The sequence below is a fragment of the Saccostrea echinata genome, unplaced genomic scaffold (assembly GCF_033153115.1).
Source record: "Saccostrea echinata isolate AGI-Se365-2 ecotype Australia unplaced genomic scaffold, CSIRO_AGI_Sech_v1 ptg000004l, whole genome shotgun sequence".
Classification (NCBI taxonomy): domain Eukaryota; kingdom Metazoa; phylum Mollusca; class Bivalvia; order Ostreida; family Ostreidae; genus Saccostrea; species Saccostrea echinata.
The window spans coordinates 73432-88840 of NW_026889753.1; the positions used below are offsets into that span (position 1 = coordinate 73432).

General features: G+C 32.5%; 1 protein-coding gene across 2 annotated transcripts; it reads right to left on the minus strand.

Moving 5' to 3' along the window:
- Positions 1-2298: 2298 nt before the first annotated feature.
- LOC133179346 (WD repeat-containing protein 46-like) lies at positions 2299-14656 on the minus strand. 2 transcript variants are annotated; one of them, XM_061314124.1, is made up of 13 exons: positions 14261-14656; positions 13908-13982; positions 13470-13582; positions 13271-13358; positions 10592-10758; positions 9660-9810; positions 9193-9328; positions 8718-8817; positions 8133-8286; positions 4455-4602; positions 4195-4289; positions 3894-3989; positions 2299-2954 (listed from the first exon to the last, which is right to left on the minus strand). In XM_061314124.1, the coding sequence occupies exons 1-13, from the start codon at positions 14636-14638 to the stop codon at positions 2724-2726; spliced, it is 1932 nt and encodes a 643-aa protein (XP_061170108.1). In that variant the 5' UTR covers positions 14639-14656; the 3' UTR covers positions 2299-2723. The 2 variants fall into 2 exon arrangements, with proteins under 2 accessions (XP_061170108.1, XP_061170109.1); XM_061314125.1 differs by having other exon boundaries at positions 14219-14656.
- Positions 14657-15409: the final 753 nt, after the last annotated feature.

A 15409-nucleotide genomic window follows, 5' to 3' on the forward strand; every position in this document is an offset into this window, starting at 1 on the left:
CTAACATTTTTGTTGCACTCCTGCCAAAGAGCATGTGGGTCTTTTAGGTAGAATTGTGAAGCATAAATTACATCAGAACGTTTTCTGTTGTTTCGGTGAAGATGTGGTGGAACTGATTTTAAATATAACAGTTTTTCAGTGTGTGTTTTTAATTTCATAAAAAAAAAACTAAAAGAAGAGACAAAAACACATCTAGATTGATAAAACTGAAAAGACAGATTTCACAATTAAAACCGCCAATAATTTAGTACTAAATTATTCAAATAGATCCTTATTGATCAAAGAATACTCATTAGTATATGTTGAAGTAATGGAAGAGTCATTTCATCATTTAACTTGGATCTTTAAATAAATCTTGCACTCCTGACCGTAGAAATATGGATCTGAAACACAAACAGGTCGATTTAGCCGAAGGCTCAATTGGGCTTTTCTGATCAAAATTTATCCGTTGTCTGTCGTTATTGTTGTCGTTATCGTCGTAAACTTTTTACAATTTCATCTTCTCCAGAACCAATGGGCCAATTTCATCAAAACTTGGAACAGAGTATCTTTGGATAAAGGGGATTCAAATTTGTTCAAACAAGGAAAGATATAAGGGAGATAGTTAAAATATAGTAAAAATTGAGAAAAATTCTCAAGAACCACTGGGACAGATAAGATGAAATTTATGTGAGAGCTTCCTGACATAGTGTAGATTCAAATTTTTTCAAATCATGATCCCAGGGGGGAAGGGTGGGGCTACTATGGGTGATCAAAGTTTTACATTGTTATAAATAGGAAAAATCTTTTTAAGTCTTATTCTCTAGAACAGCAAAGCCATGATAAATCATGCTTATATGGAAGCATCTTCAGATAATGTAAATATAGGAAAAAATCTATTCTATAGAACAGCAAAGCCATGATTAGTCATATTTATTTGGAAGCACTTTGTGTCGTGTATATTCACGTTTGTTCAAATCATGGCCCCTGGGGTGAAGGGTGGTGCCACAATGGGCCATAAAAATTTTACATAGGAATATATAGGAAAAAATTCTGCTGATGAAGAACAAGACGAGCCACAGTTACTCAGGTGAGCGTTGTGGCCCATGGGCCTCTTGTTTCGTTGCACTTCTGACACGGTATAATTTTTTCAGCATCAGCCGTGACCATAACTTGATCAAACAAAAGTTAACCCTAGTCTACGTTTAAAGCTCAATACATTTTATTTTATCAGGGAAGTCTTTATTTCTAACATAAACCATTATTTTTTATTTCATAGATCTTCAAAAAATAGTAAATTTTCATAATGTCACGAAAAGGTGTTGCGCTCCCGACATTCTTAGCATCATATTTTGGCATAACATTTTTGTGACTTAAGATATTAATGAGATGTTCGGCAGTAATTTAGCCAATATCAAAAGACAAATGCCAAGTCAACTTTTTTTATTCACATTGTATTATTAGTGTAGATTGAAAAATATGTGTCCCGTCATTTTTTTTAAATTCACCCATTTTCGGTTTGTAAGATATTTTATGGCGTCTACTTTTTATACTTTAATTATGTGATGACAGTTTTATCTTTCCAATTTGACATTTATAAATGCAAAGAAAAGGTTTTACAAAATAATATTGCAGTGTAGTGGTCAATAATGTTCATCTAGATGAACTTTTGTTATCTGCAAAGAGATTCTGTACAAAAGTGTCAATGATTCTTTGCCTTATAATCAAAACTTAGTTATTACAACTAATTCTATCTTGCTCAGACCAAATGTATGCTAATCCAATTTCAAATAATATATCTTTAATCTTAGAGACCCAATTATTGATCTTATTCGTTGGTTGTTCAGATTCCTCTAACATTTTCTCATAACATGATCTCAAAATACAGTTCCTACTTTATATTTTTAACCAGAATTTGAAAATGCAGAAATGTACAATCCTCAGAGGCAGTCTGCCTGTTTCAAAATATAATTATTGTGGACGTATTTGTGTTTTTCATAACATATGAAACAGTTTTCAGTGTAGGATTGATTCTGAGGCAAGTGTCTGTAAAAGGAAAAGTAAGGTACCAGTAGTTCTATAGTTTCTCAGACTAATGTATGTGTAATATAACAGCAAGACACTTAACTGTTTGTCACTGGAAAAGGCATGAGAAAAGTTTAGTTTTGTCTTTTAAAAAGTAAAAATACAGGTTAAGATAACTGATTCAACCATTTAAACCATGCAAGAAAGTGGGTGCATTTCCAGGTATATTTACAAATCTTCTTTCCATGTTGTTGTCCATAAATTCATAAGGAGGAATAAACTTGACTCATAAACTCCTAGACAAATCAAATATTTATTCTCAATGACCAAAAATCTCAAAATCCAGCATCACAGGTAACTTATTCTTCTACTAAATATGCATACATGAAATTGATCATTATTCACTGGTAATATAATTACCACATTTCCAAGGACTTTTCAACTGTATTTTTGGTCCTTGTGGCATTTCATTAATGAAGGAAGTCGCAGTTAAAAAGTAATTTTTGTAAAATTGGCTGATTTAGGGCAAATACAGAATGCCAAATCATACACAAATTTCAAAGATGATTCCTAGTAAGGATAACAAATTGTACAACAAGGTCAAAAAAGAACCTTGATACAGTATTTTTCTCAGGGGCTTCAAGTGCAAAGGCTGCTGCATAAATCACTCCAGATGAACTTGACAAAGGCATTTAACTGAATGTGAATTTACTACACTGTCATGATTCTGTCTTTTTAAACCTGTCCAGAACACCTTTAGAGACAGAAATTCCTGCCTGGTGTCTCTTATCCTTTATGTGTTGCTGTTGCTTATCTCTGATGATTTCTTTCACTGTCTTTTTCTTATGCTCTTCTATCACTCCTTTCTTCCTCTGTTCCTTCTTTCTTCCACTCCCTTTACCTTTCATTCTGTGTTTTGGTTCATAGGATATTGCCAATGGTTTCTTGAACTAAAAAAAATGAATGACATAAATGTTAAATAAATGACATACTTATACAGTTGAACTTCAGTATCTCAAACACTGATATCTCGAATACCATGGATATGTCGAAGTGATTTGGAAGCCGCAACCCCTTATTCTTTAAGTATTTAACCCTGGATATCTCAAATCCTCAGATATCTCATCTTTTTTTCTTGGTCCCATTGAGTTTAAGATAACAACATTTGACTGTAAATTTATTTTTAGTATGTTTCAAAAATTGTCTGACAGTTAAACGGGCTCTGTACAAATACTAAGCCTTGACCTTTTAATGTTTGAGCAATTAACTTCTAAATCTACAGATGTTTCTTTTATTTTAAGGAAAAATATAAAAGTGGCATACTGAAAAGTTTTGTGATATATATTGACCATATGTTTTGAATGGGAAAAAAGGGGGGAAAAAAGCTTTGATTTAGCATCTCTACACATGTATGAAATGCTACATACATGTGTATGTATTGTTCTTGCTAAGCTTGCTTTCTTACCCAAATACTTTACAGATTCAGTGTCAGGCGCATCAATTTGATCTTGGACCCAGTTTTATCATAACAAATTATTTTACACTTTTTCTAATCTTGACTTATATATTAGGCATCTGTAGATATCTTTCTTATTGGGAATTAAACCTTTTTAGAGTCACCACCCACTGTCATAAGGTTGACACTGGATCAATGTAAAAATAATAATTTTATGAAGACTTGGTTATTTTTTTTCTTTCAAAGAGTAATTTTTTAAAAAAATTATGAGTCATAGGTTTTAAAATTGAACTGGAGATTGTTTTGACTAAAATAATCTTAGATTGACACTTCCCATACGGTTGAACGAAGGTGAATGTCAAAATTTAAACATGGAAACAAAAAAGGGAATATATCAAAGCAATTTACTTCACATTTAGCTTGCAACACTTACATGTATCTTGTTATTTTCCTCAACTTTCTCCATAAATGTCTTCTTGTCCACTTTACTTATCATTTTTGTGTCAAGATGAATCATATCCGCAGGTATCTGAATAATACCAAATTTACATTAAAATGCAGCAAGAATATAAGGTCAAGGTAAAATATCTAGTTGTTTACATAAAGTTTTCCTTGACTCTTCCCAAGTCTACGACAATGTACCTTCAATACAATTCTGAAGGTTAAATTCATAGCAAAAAGGCACGAATATTCTGTTATATATATGTAATACTGAAACAGTATTTCAGTCTGACCTTGTCCAGCAACATTTGGACCTCTGCCTCTCTCCTCTGTTTTTTGGTCTGGAAAGGATTTGATTCCATGGCATCAAAATTAGCCTCCCCAGCACCTACAATCCGCCAATACAATAAAATGTAATCAACATCAATTTGAATTAAACACAAAAATTTCTTATAATTTGCAAGAACTTCTATTAATTGAGTTAAGTTTACTCCAATCAGAAAAATGTTGACATAACATAAAGCACTTGATACACAAGAGTCAAAAAGCTTACCTGGGATAATGAGACTTGTGAATCCCTCCCCATGCCCCACCCCAAGGACATCTTCATAGGGGCAGAAATGAACTCCATGAACTGTAGTTCCCAACTTCTGAATCATGTAAGGGGAGGTTATCTGCTGTCTACATGGGTCTTGGTACACCTTTAATAAAGAAATATTTATAGAATTCTATCACATGCTTACAGTATATGTACATAAATATTACAAGTATAGCTCTTTCAAAAAGCTTTGCTGTCTTAAGCAATAACCTTACACAGTTAACTGATATACACCTTACAGACATACCATCGATAGCAACTTCTCGGGCCCTTCCAACAAGTGGAAAAGCACAAGTGTTATTCCGAGCTTGCCGGAAAGGCCCGATAAGATGCGATTGGCCCTACCATGTGAAAGACAGACAAAACAAAGCAAAAAGAATTCACAAATTTTAATGTTTGCTTACAAAAAAGAACATTCCTATTTACCATGAAAATATAGAAACATTTTTTTAATAATTATTATGAAATTTTCAAGTGTTGTTCTTTTATTCGTTTTGTCGATTTTTTTTAAGAATGAAAATCTTGAAAAATTTTTTACATGTAAGTTGTACGTAAATTAGATCACCAGAAAATTACCTCACTTGCCATGAATGGCATTTCAACCAATGAAATCATGCATTTTTTACCAATAACAAAAGAGAGGAAGTGAATAGTCCGAAGACTGTAAAGAACTTCAACTCTGTATATCGTCTTCCAAAGAAGACGGTAATGATGTTTATCAGAACTCTTACTTTCTAGAATTGCAGTAAATTTGAATTATTGATTATTTAACTTTATGTTATCCTGACAACACCATGAATGAAAACTGAAATTGGTATAATACAGAATCATATAGTCTACATTTAAACCATATTTTACTTAAACAAAAACTTACAAGAAGAAGCATATCAAAATAAGACCAAAACTTAAGGAAGAGTAGAGGTTTTTAAGAATTATAACAATTTATTCTTTTATCATCACTATCAAAAATCAACATGCAAAATTTTGTGTCTTAATATGCAATATACATGCATGTTGTATTTCTACTTGATTTTCATTGCTGTTGAAATTAAATTAAAACTGGAAGAGAAGCATATAGGGTGAGTTAACAATGCATCGGACACATACCTTGCTTCGGACAAATTTAAGCTTTAAACTTTCATTTAACCTGAGTCTCTCCATATTCTTACTTGTTTCTGTCTTTAAGCTGAAGATTTAAAGTTTTTAAATGATGCCGATTTTTATTATCATGTGATCAAAATACTAGAAGAATGGCCTTGAAGTTACGTCATATTTTACATCATCAAAGGGAAGTAACTAGAACTGAATGATTATGCAAATTTTTAGAGTTGTCATTCTTTTTATTAGATTTTACGAAACCAGTCAAACTTCGGTTGAATTTGTCAATGATTGATAATTTTACAGAAATTTTCCAAAAATTTAACTTTAATATTTGTATAATTTTTTAGAGTTGTTTTTTACTAGTATGTTTATTTCAACGTACATCGGACACAAATTAACCATGCATCGGACACTTTCCAACTCATGGGTAATTGCTTCCATTTTCATAAAAACCCAAAGTGACAGCTGGGTTTTTTGGGAGGAAATATCAAATAACAAGAGGCCCATGGGCCACATCGCTCACCTGAGCACATTGGCTAGGCAAAAGCACAAATCAGTTCAGTATTGAGAAGATTACCCGGGGGGGGGGGGGGGGGGGGGGGCTTGAATTTTAAACTACCTGATGATGCTTCTATGTTAATATCACAAATGGCTTTGTTGTACTTGAGAAGATTTTTAAAAAAATTTCCCATATATTCCTTTGTAAAAATTTGATCCCTTATTGTGGCTCCTCCCTATCCAAGGGTCATCATTTGAACAAACTTGAATCTACACTAAATGAGGATAATTCCATATCAATATGATTGAACATAGCCTTTCTGTTCTTGAGAAGAAATATTTTTTCTATATATTCTTATGTAAAACTTTTGATCCCCGATTGCCCCCCCCCCCCCCCCCCCCCAGGGATCATGAATTGATCAAACTTGAATCTACACTATCTGAGGATGCTGACATATAAATGACTCATCATGGCTTTGCTGTTCTTGAGAAGAAGATTTTTAAAGATTTTCCCTATATATTTCTATGTAAATCTCTGATCCTCCATTGTGGTCCCGCCCTACCCCCGGGGGTCATGATTTGAACAAATTTGAATCTACACTACCTGAGGATGCTGACATATAAATATGACTCATCATTGCTTTCCTGTTCTAGAGAAGAAGATTTTTAAAGATTTTCCCTATATATTTCTATGTAAAACTTTGATCCTCCATTGTGGTCCCACCCTACCTTCGGGGGTCATGATTTGAACAAACTTCAATGTACACTACCTGAGGATGCTTCCATATAAATATGACTCATCATGGCTTTGCTGTTCTTGAGAAGAAGATTTTTAAAGATTTTCCCTATATACTTCTGTGTAAATCTTTGATCCTCCATTGTGGCCCCGCCCTACCCCCTGGGGTTATGATTTGAACAAATTTGAATCTACACTACCTGAGGATGCTGACATATAAATATGACTCATCATTGCTTTCCTGTTCTAGAGAAGAAGATTTTTAAAGATTTTCCCTATAAATTTCTATGTAAAACTTTGATCCTCCATTGTGGCCCCGCCCTACCCCCGGGGGTCATGATTTGAACAAATTTGAATGTACACTACCTGAGGATGCTTCCATATGAGTTTCATCTCTCCTGGCCCTGTGGTTCTTGAGAAGAAGATTTTTAAAAGATGCTATTAATTTTTCACTAATTCTTTATTATCTCCCCTTGAAAGACGGTGTGGCCCTTCATTTAAACAAACTTGAATCCCCTTCACCCAAGGATGCTTTGTGGCAAGTTTGGTTGAAATTGGCCCAGTGGTTCTGGAGAAGAAGTCGAAAATGTTAAAAGTTTACAGACAGACAGACAGACGGACTACAGACAAAATGTGATCAGAAAAGCTCACTTGAGCTTTCAGTTCAGGTGACCTAAAAACTCTAAATTTCCAGGAAAAATACAAGTTATCAATATACATTATTACGACTAGAAATGGACTCAATTTATTTCTACAAACTAGAGAATAATAACTCACGAGACAAAGGTCCCAGTTGCCATATAACTAGTATTGTAAAGCCTTTCTAATGCGATGTGATGCACCTAAAATCACTCCACATTTGTGGATTGATATAGTCAATCTATTTTAATGAGAAGGTTAACATTTAAATTAAAAGATCAAAATATTTCTATATCATAAATTTTAAAGCATTGAGATAAAGGTTTGACATTTTTCCAGTTCAAATACCATTTGTCCGATGCATGGTGAATATTTTCCGATCCATGGTGAATTCTTACTCTTCAAAAAAATTGGTTTTTATGGATAAATTTTCAATAAATAACACAAAATTGTGTCGCAAATTTATATTTTAATGACATACATGTTAAGATCCATTTTGCTAATATTTGTTCCATAGCGATATTGCTAGAACTTGTTGAAGTATGAGGGTGTCCAATGCATGTTGAATTCACCTTACATGTAAGCATTCACAACTATAAAATGTTAAAACTTGTTTTTAAGAAAACTAGATTCTGGTCTTAAATCAACCCCCATCTTACCTCCACAATATTTCCCTTGCCCAGTGCTAGCACTCCTGTTTGACTGAACACCATGTTACCAGCACCACATCCAATCTGGTATGAGTGTAACATTTGCATTTTTCTAACATCCCAAATTTTCAACTTCCTGTCTACCCCTGATGTAGCCATGTAACTAAAACAGACATGTCATTCACTCTATTGAAACTGGTGTAGTAAATCTGAGTGATTATAATTACTTGTCAATACCATTTTCCAGGGCATGTATTCTACAAGACTATGTGGATGTTACTGAAATAATGTAACACTCTGATGTGTAAAAGCTCTGCAGATATCTTACTACTTCCATTTTCAACATAATATCTTTCCAGTTATTTTTACTCTGCATACTGTTTGGTATCAAAAACATAGAAAAAGGAAGGTAATTTAACAGTACAATCAGGGTAGGCATTGGAACTTCATGATTGTATTGTGTTTTACTAATACGATAATCCATGTACATTTGAAAGAATTTGAATATTTGGCAACATTGCCTAGTAATATAAGGGTAAAAAAATGGAAGATTGTTTTAAGATTGTTCAGCTTTTTCTGTGTAAATAAACTTACATTCCACTAGAATCCACTGCTATGGATCTCACTGCAGCACCATGACAAAGCATCTTCACCAGAGGCTCGTTAACATTCGGAGACCACATGGTGACGCTTCCTTCAAGCAGAAATGAAGAAACTCATTCTTGGTAAAAGAATATCTGGATCATTTTAATAGCTAGCTATCCAGTGTATGGTAAACCCTCTTTGTGCAACTTATATATCTAGTACTTACATTGCTCCATTTTAAAAATACATGTACATGTTTGTACACTTTTACAGCAAAACACCATTGAATGATAACACATACATGAGTTCTTCAAAAAAATATCAAAATTCAGTGCTTTTATTACATTTACAAAGAGCAAATCCTTTTTTTTCAGGCACAATGATAAACACTGCTGTTAGACAGTGTTGATGCAATACTATAGTATTAATCTGCATATGTCTTTCAAAGAACAATAAGATTTTCCTGTACATACACATAACATACCTCCAGGGTGTCCAAGGCAAATGATGGCATTTTGAGGATTCTGACACATGACGTCCAGTCTGCCAAGTCCAGTACTGTGGCCGGCCATCTTCTGACCCACCGAGACATCTAACCAGTACAAGTAACCATTGACATTCTGGGGAGATAGCATCAAATATCAATCAATAAATCACAACTTATAATTTATTTCAATATAATTGGTGGTTGTGGAGTTAGGAGGGGTAGGCTTCCCATGAATGTAAATCGGCAGTGTTTTCTGTCTATAATTCTGAAAATATTTATGCTATATTTACTAAACTTTCTTTTTTTAATCACTTGCAACTTTACTTGTGCAATTTATTTCAATATAATACTGAAATACACAAATGTTTATAAAATGAACACATCTTTCTATGTACAAGTCTGAATTTCTGAAGGAGACCAACTTAAGATCTTTGGCAAACAAAACAACACATTAGAAATCTCACAGAGCTGGCCAGGAGGAAGTGGTATGGGAGAAACTCCAGCCTCAGAACTTCATGTAGTTGTTTCAGACAGTGTAACTCTATCCCCTGATTATCATACACATATGTCCACTGCTTCTGGGCAACAGCAAACATGGTCTCCTGATGAAGCCACCTGTAGATATATGTACAGTTTGTAGGAATATTGGCATTATTACATGTAGTGACAATGTTGAAAGATGTACAATATATATAAGAGCATTCCGTTAGTCCTTATTGCTGATGCATGTCTTTCATGACACAATGTCTCTCCTTCACCTTGACTACACTATCAAGGGCTATACAATACAGTAAATACGGTAGAGAAATTATCTGAATTTAAGGTTCCACATTCCTGTATATACTCAAATAAAATTTTACTTTAATGATAAATATTTTCAAAAGAAAGTCAATGTTAAGAGTATCAGCATACCTTCATTAACTTGGTGATGCAAAATTTGACAGAAGTTGTCTTTTTTTAAAGTTGACAACTTCTATGGGAAAAATAGTCATAAATCCAAGAAAGAGTTATCTTTCTTACATGTATCAGATAAGAGCAAATGTCCCTTTCTATAAGTGACAACTCTTTGATAAATATTTTTTCTTTCATCTATAATTGTACATTTAAGCATTTTCTAGCACGTTCAGAATGAATTGCCAAAATTTTTTACTTGATACAGAGGTACATTGTACCTGACTAGAGGTGTATTTTGACACTAAAGTGTGCTGAATTTGTTGAAATTTCATTTTTTTATCACCAACTTTTGCTGTACGTAAAAAAAAATGTCATAATTACAGAAATATTAGAGAAAAATCCCACTTTAATGAAGCAGAAGGTTGTTATTCTCTTAGTAAAAAACGTTCACTTAAATGATAAGAAGGTGATTCTCCTCTAAGTAAAAGTTTGTTTGATGTACCTTATGTCTCTGACTGTTTCCATGACATTAATTTCACACAGCAATCTCTTTGTCAGCCAATCCATGGCTGCAACATGACCTTTGCTCCCAGCTATTAATAGATATTTCCCATTCCTTGTGTACTGCAACTTGTATGGCCCAAATTGTGGAAGGTCCAGATTGAAATGCTGAAAAAAAAAAATAAAACAGCACATACATTAAAGGTGCTTGGACACAGATTTGAAGTTAATATTTTCTCAAATTTTCTGTATAATTTCATGACTTGTATGTTGCTATAGCATTTCATACTAAAATATAATACAAATCTTATTTCATCTCAAAGTTATTAAAACTTCGAAATTTCTGGACGCGTTGGATTGACATATCTTTGCTCTTTCACATATTTTAATTTTATTCTTAATACTTAAGAAAAGTGGCAATTTTGTTGTGTATTAATGAAAAATATTAAAAGTATAACCCAAAAAATTCAGAGTAGAAATGTTCGAAAGCAAAACCCACTCACAGTATTGTAAGTCCGTGCTCAGTGGTGTGTGCAGAGTTTAACAATTGAACTCACCCGGTGAATCGTAAACATTAACAATAACAGAGCTCGTGCCCTGTATACAAAAACAGTTTACGCTTCACAGGTGTGTTCAATTTGTTAAACTCTATACACATTACAGAGCACAGACTGACAATATTGGTGAGCTGGTTTTGCTTTCGAACATTTTTACTCTGAATTTTCTGGATTATAGATGTAATATTTTTCATTAATACGTAAACAAATCGCTTCTTTTCTTAAATATTAAGGATAAAGTTAAAATTTGTGTAAGTGCAAAGATGTGTTAATCAAATGCGTCCTGGAATTCGTAGTTCCAATAATTTCCAGATATGATAAGTTTTTAATTATATTTTCGTGTGAAATGCTATAGCAATATATAAGTCGTGATATTATACAGAAAATTTGAGAAAATATTAAGTTCAAATCTGTGTCTAAGCACCTTTAATGTAAACAAAAATGTTCACTTGATACTGACAAAGACTATCGCTATTAATTTACGCAAAGTAAATTCTCTGTTTATGTTTACCAAACTATAGGATGTTTGTATTAATAAAGTGCTTAGTTTTGTGCTGTACATGTCTTGAACATTGATACATATACACAACATACAAATAAACTGTCTCTATCTGATAAAAGTAAACTCAACATTTTAGATTGCAAAACAAATTCCCATCATGGAGAGCTTATAAGGCCAAAATAAAAAATAGGATTGTTTCCCCTAATGTGACCGACCCACTTAAATCGTGCCGAATGAAAAGTTTTTTTAATAAGATTATTCAAATATTTATTTTTTATTGTTTATCAACTTTATAAAATACAATTTCATCAAAATTCGTTTTTTATCAGAATGGCGGCTTTTGTTTTACTCTCATTTGGTGCCCACAACATGTTGCCACAGAGGGTTATTTAGTGTTATAAAACAATGGCGATGTATCAATCTTGATATACATCTTTAACTTATTAGAATCCTACACTCTTGAAACATTTCGTAAATTAAATATACCATGACAAAGGAGTGTTAACATGGCATTTACAAATGTGTCTTCTAAAATTAACGTACGTAGTAAGCATGATAAAGCCTGCCTCATGAGCAGATGAGAGGCCCACTTTGTGTATGCATATCAATAAATTTCACTGCATTTCATTCGTTTTCGATCTAAAAAAACACTTCAAGTATGATTCTATTTTTACTATATAGGACCATAGGATTTGTAAATATATCTTTGTATAATTATTTCATCTTGATAAATATTATTCGGATGTCGTTTCTTCATTCCTTTTATTTATCATGTTTATGGGGTAAACTTCATAACTATAACATTAGATATAACTTTAATCATTTTAGATATAGTTTGGTTGAATTAAATATTGTCTATACAGGTACTCTCTTTTCAAATAGTGTTAAAATCTTTAAAGTTGGCTTATGGTACGGCTTCCTGAGACGTCCAGTGTATTTTTCTTGTCTTTAGTTGGGCCATTGAAAATAGGTTGTTTCTTTGCTTTAAAATACCTTTAAAAATTGCTGGGTCGACAACATTTGAACACCTGCCTGGTGGAGGGCTCCGAATTTAGACTTTTTCTCGGCACGTATGGCCATTGATCATAAAGCATCAGTAAGGGATCTTTATCGTGCCAACATCTACATGTATACTGTGACACTGCATGGGCCTACATTTTTTTTTTTGTAAAAATTCAATTTCAATAAATTTACGCTGGCCTGAGATATATTTCACAAGTTCAAATGAATAATATTTGTGAATTAATTTACCATAGATGTTGCTCTTAAATTTCATTTGTATGATATTAGGTTTAAAATCGGTTTCTTTTGTTCTTTCTTATTTATAGATATATTATTCAATTTTCAGAATGTATTTTCAAAACTGCTGTCAGAAAAAAAAATAATTTACCTACCTACCTACTCAACTTGAAATTTTAGGGTCGGGTTAGGGGAAACAAAGATATTTTTAATGATGGCCTAATATCCAAAACAATATATATATCCACATACACACAAATAAAGACAACATAAAACTTGAAGATATACAGGTACATGTATTATGTAGTACTGTAGAAAATTTAAAGAGAGCAATAAATTGCATGTACAGCTTTGAGTAAATGACAAAGTAATTAATACTGACTTTCTGAGCTGTTGTTATGTCTACAGACTGGACAATGTCTGACTGACTGACATTGGTAGTGCTCTCTCCATCCTCTGGTATCAGAAAACTGACAGAAAAAAAATGAATTTAATATTTATTATTTCTGTTGTGAATGCAACTCTGAATTACAAAGCACAATCTCTACCAAAAATAATTTCCGTCAGAATGTAAAACTTACCCTGGTTCTTCCTGTAAGAGGCGTTCTGACCGAGCTGCCTGTTTTACTGCCATATTTAACTTTTTCTCATTTTGAACAAGTTTAACGTGTCCATGGAAGGTCCGCGTTCCTTTCTTAATGGATAAATTTTGGTAGCAATAAATACTTGAACATTTTAATTTAATTGCAGATAATACATTCATATACATGTACTATCAAACTTTGTTATCTCAAACTCAATATGACCAAGAAAATACTTTGAGTTATCCGAGAATTCAAGATATCTAGGGTAAATAATTAAGGAATAAGTGTTTGGGACTTTCAAATCACTTTGATATATCCATGGTTTTTGACATATCAGTGTTTGAGATTTTTGTTTGAAATTTAACTGTACATTGAAATCTTTGATGATTAAAAATATAATCATAAGAGCTATGTTGCAAGAAAGAGCAAATTTACTGTTTGCATCTGTTTTCCTCTCTGGTATTTTGACATTAACTTTCTAGATACTGGAGCATCTCCAGGGTATTCATCCTGTATATAAGAAAAGTTTGTATTTCTAATGTAATTAATTATAAATATAAATATAAAACAAGACAACTACTAAAATGTGAAATTTAAAAAAAATTCATACTAATATTCTTTGTTCTGAATAAATATGATGGGTACATGTACAATGGGTAATCTGAAACTTTTTACAAAGAAGTTTGTAACATACTTCTGTCTGTGTTGATTGTAATAAGCAAATGAAATTTTATAATAGATCATACTTTTCTAAACTCTTGAGGTCCTTTGGTTGATTTCTTATTCACCTTGCTCTCTTCCTTGGATGTCTTTTTGTCCCGCTTTGGAGCATGTTTAAGTCTTTTAACATCTTTATGAGGGCCACTTTTCTGTACTTTATTTTTCACTTTCTTTTTCACTTTATCTGATGGTTGTTTATTATCACTAATGTCTTTTAATTCTGTTTGTTGTTGTTCACAGGTCCCATCCTTTTTTTCTTTCCTCTTCTGTACTCGCTGCTTGTATTGGGTTTTCCTCTCCCAAAACTCTTTATAAAGCTTTTCACGAAATGGTCTTACTGACTTCTTGGACTTTTTTGTTTGTTTAGGGTTTTCTTTGCCTAAGATCTTGGATATTTCACTATCATTCCCTTCTTTGACAACAAAATCTGATTTTGTATCCTCCATTTTTTAAGCAATTCTTAAGAGAAGAAGAAAAAATGTTAATTACTTTTATTGCTGTGTGGATGTCATGTAATATATATAAAGGCTACTAATCTTTACTGCAAAGGAAAGAAAACATGATCAGAATAATATTGCAGCACTTACTTCCTTTGTAAGAAAAGGTATTCAAGGTTCTTAATACATTAACATTTGAACAAATATTATTCATAAGGCTTACAATAAACTAAATTAATTGGCAAATTATTTCCCAAGCTTGGTTTTTGTTATCTACTTTTAAGGACAGATAATACAAACTAAAAACTGGATGCATGCATTGTTATATAATATTCTAGGACCTATTTTGGTTGTATTTGATGCAGATGTTGAATGTCCAAACATCTAATTAAAAATAATGTCAAATGTCTAATTGAATATTGAGAAATTAAAAACAATCTACAATGTTCAAAGTTCTACTTTTTGCTGTAACCCTTATAAATCTTTACAATTTTTTATCACTTTATGGGAATTTATTGCAAAACTTTGAAAGAAAAATCAAAATCCATACAGTTCACATTCATTTTACTTGAATAAATATGGCTTCAGATGTTTTTTTCATGATTTTTTAAGAAAGCTTTTTCTAGCATCTACCCTTAATTTACCTTCAAAACTGAAGAAATTAGAATCCCATTGTATTGCAGTATTGTAATACATGGAATCATTTTCAGTTACAACATGCATTTCTTATCTTTTAAGTCAAAACATCCTCACGGCGCCAGGGGTCCTGAGTCCATGTGT

What these genes read in the sequence shown, in the direction of transcription:
- LOC133179346 (XM_061314125.1), bottom strand. Translation starts at nt 14,638, where the DNA reads ATGGAGGATACAAAATCAGATTTTGTTGTCAAAGAAGGGAATGATAGT. An exon ending in GACCTCAAGAGTTTAGAAAA is followed by an intron (nt 13,983 to 14,218) that starts GTATGATCTATT and finishes TCTTATATACAG; the next exon opens with GATGAATACCCTGGAGATGC. An exon ending in ACATAACAACAGCTCAGAAA is followed by an intron (nt 10,759 to 13,270) that starts GTCAGTATTAAT and finishes TTTTTTTTTCAG; the next exon opens with CATTTCAATCTGGACCTTCC.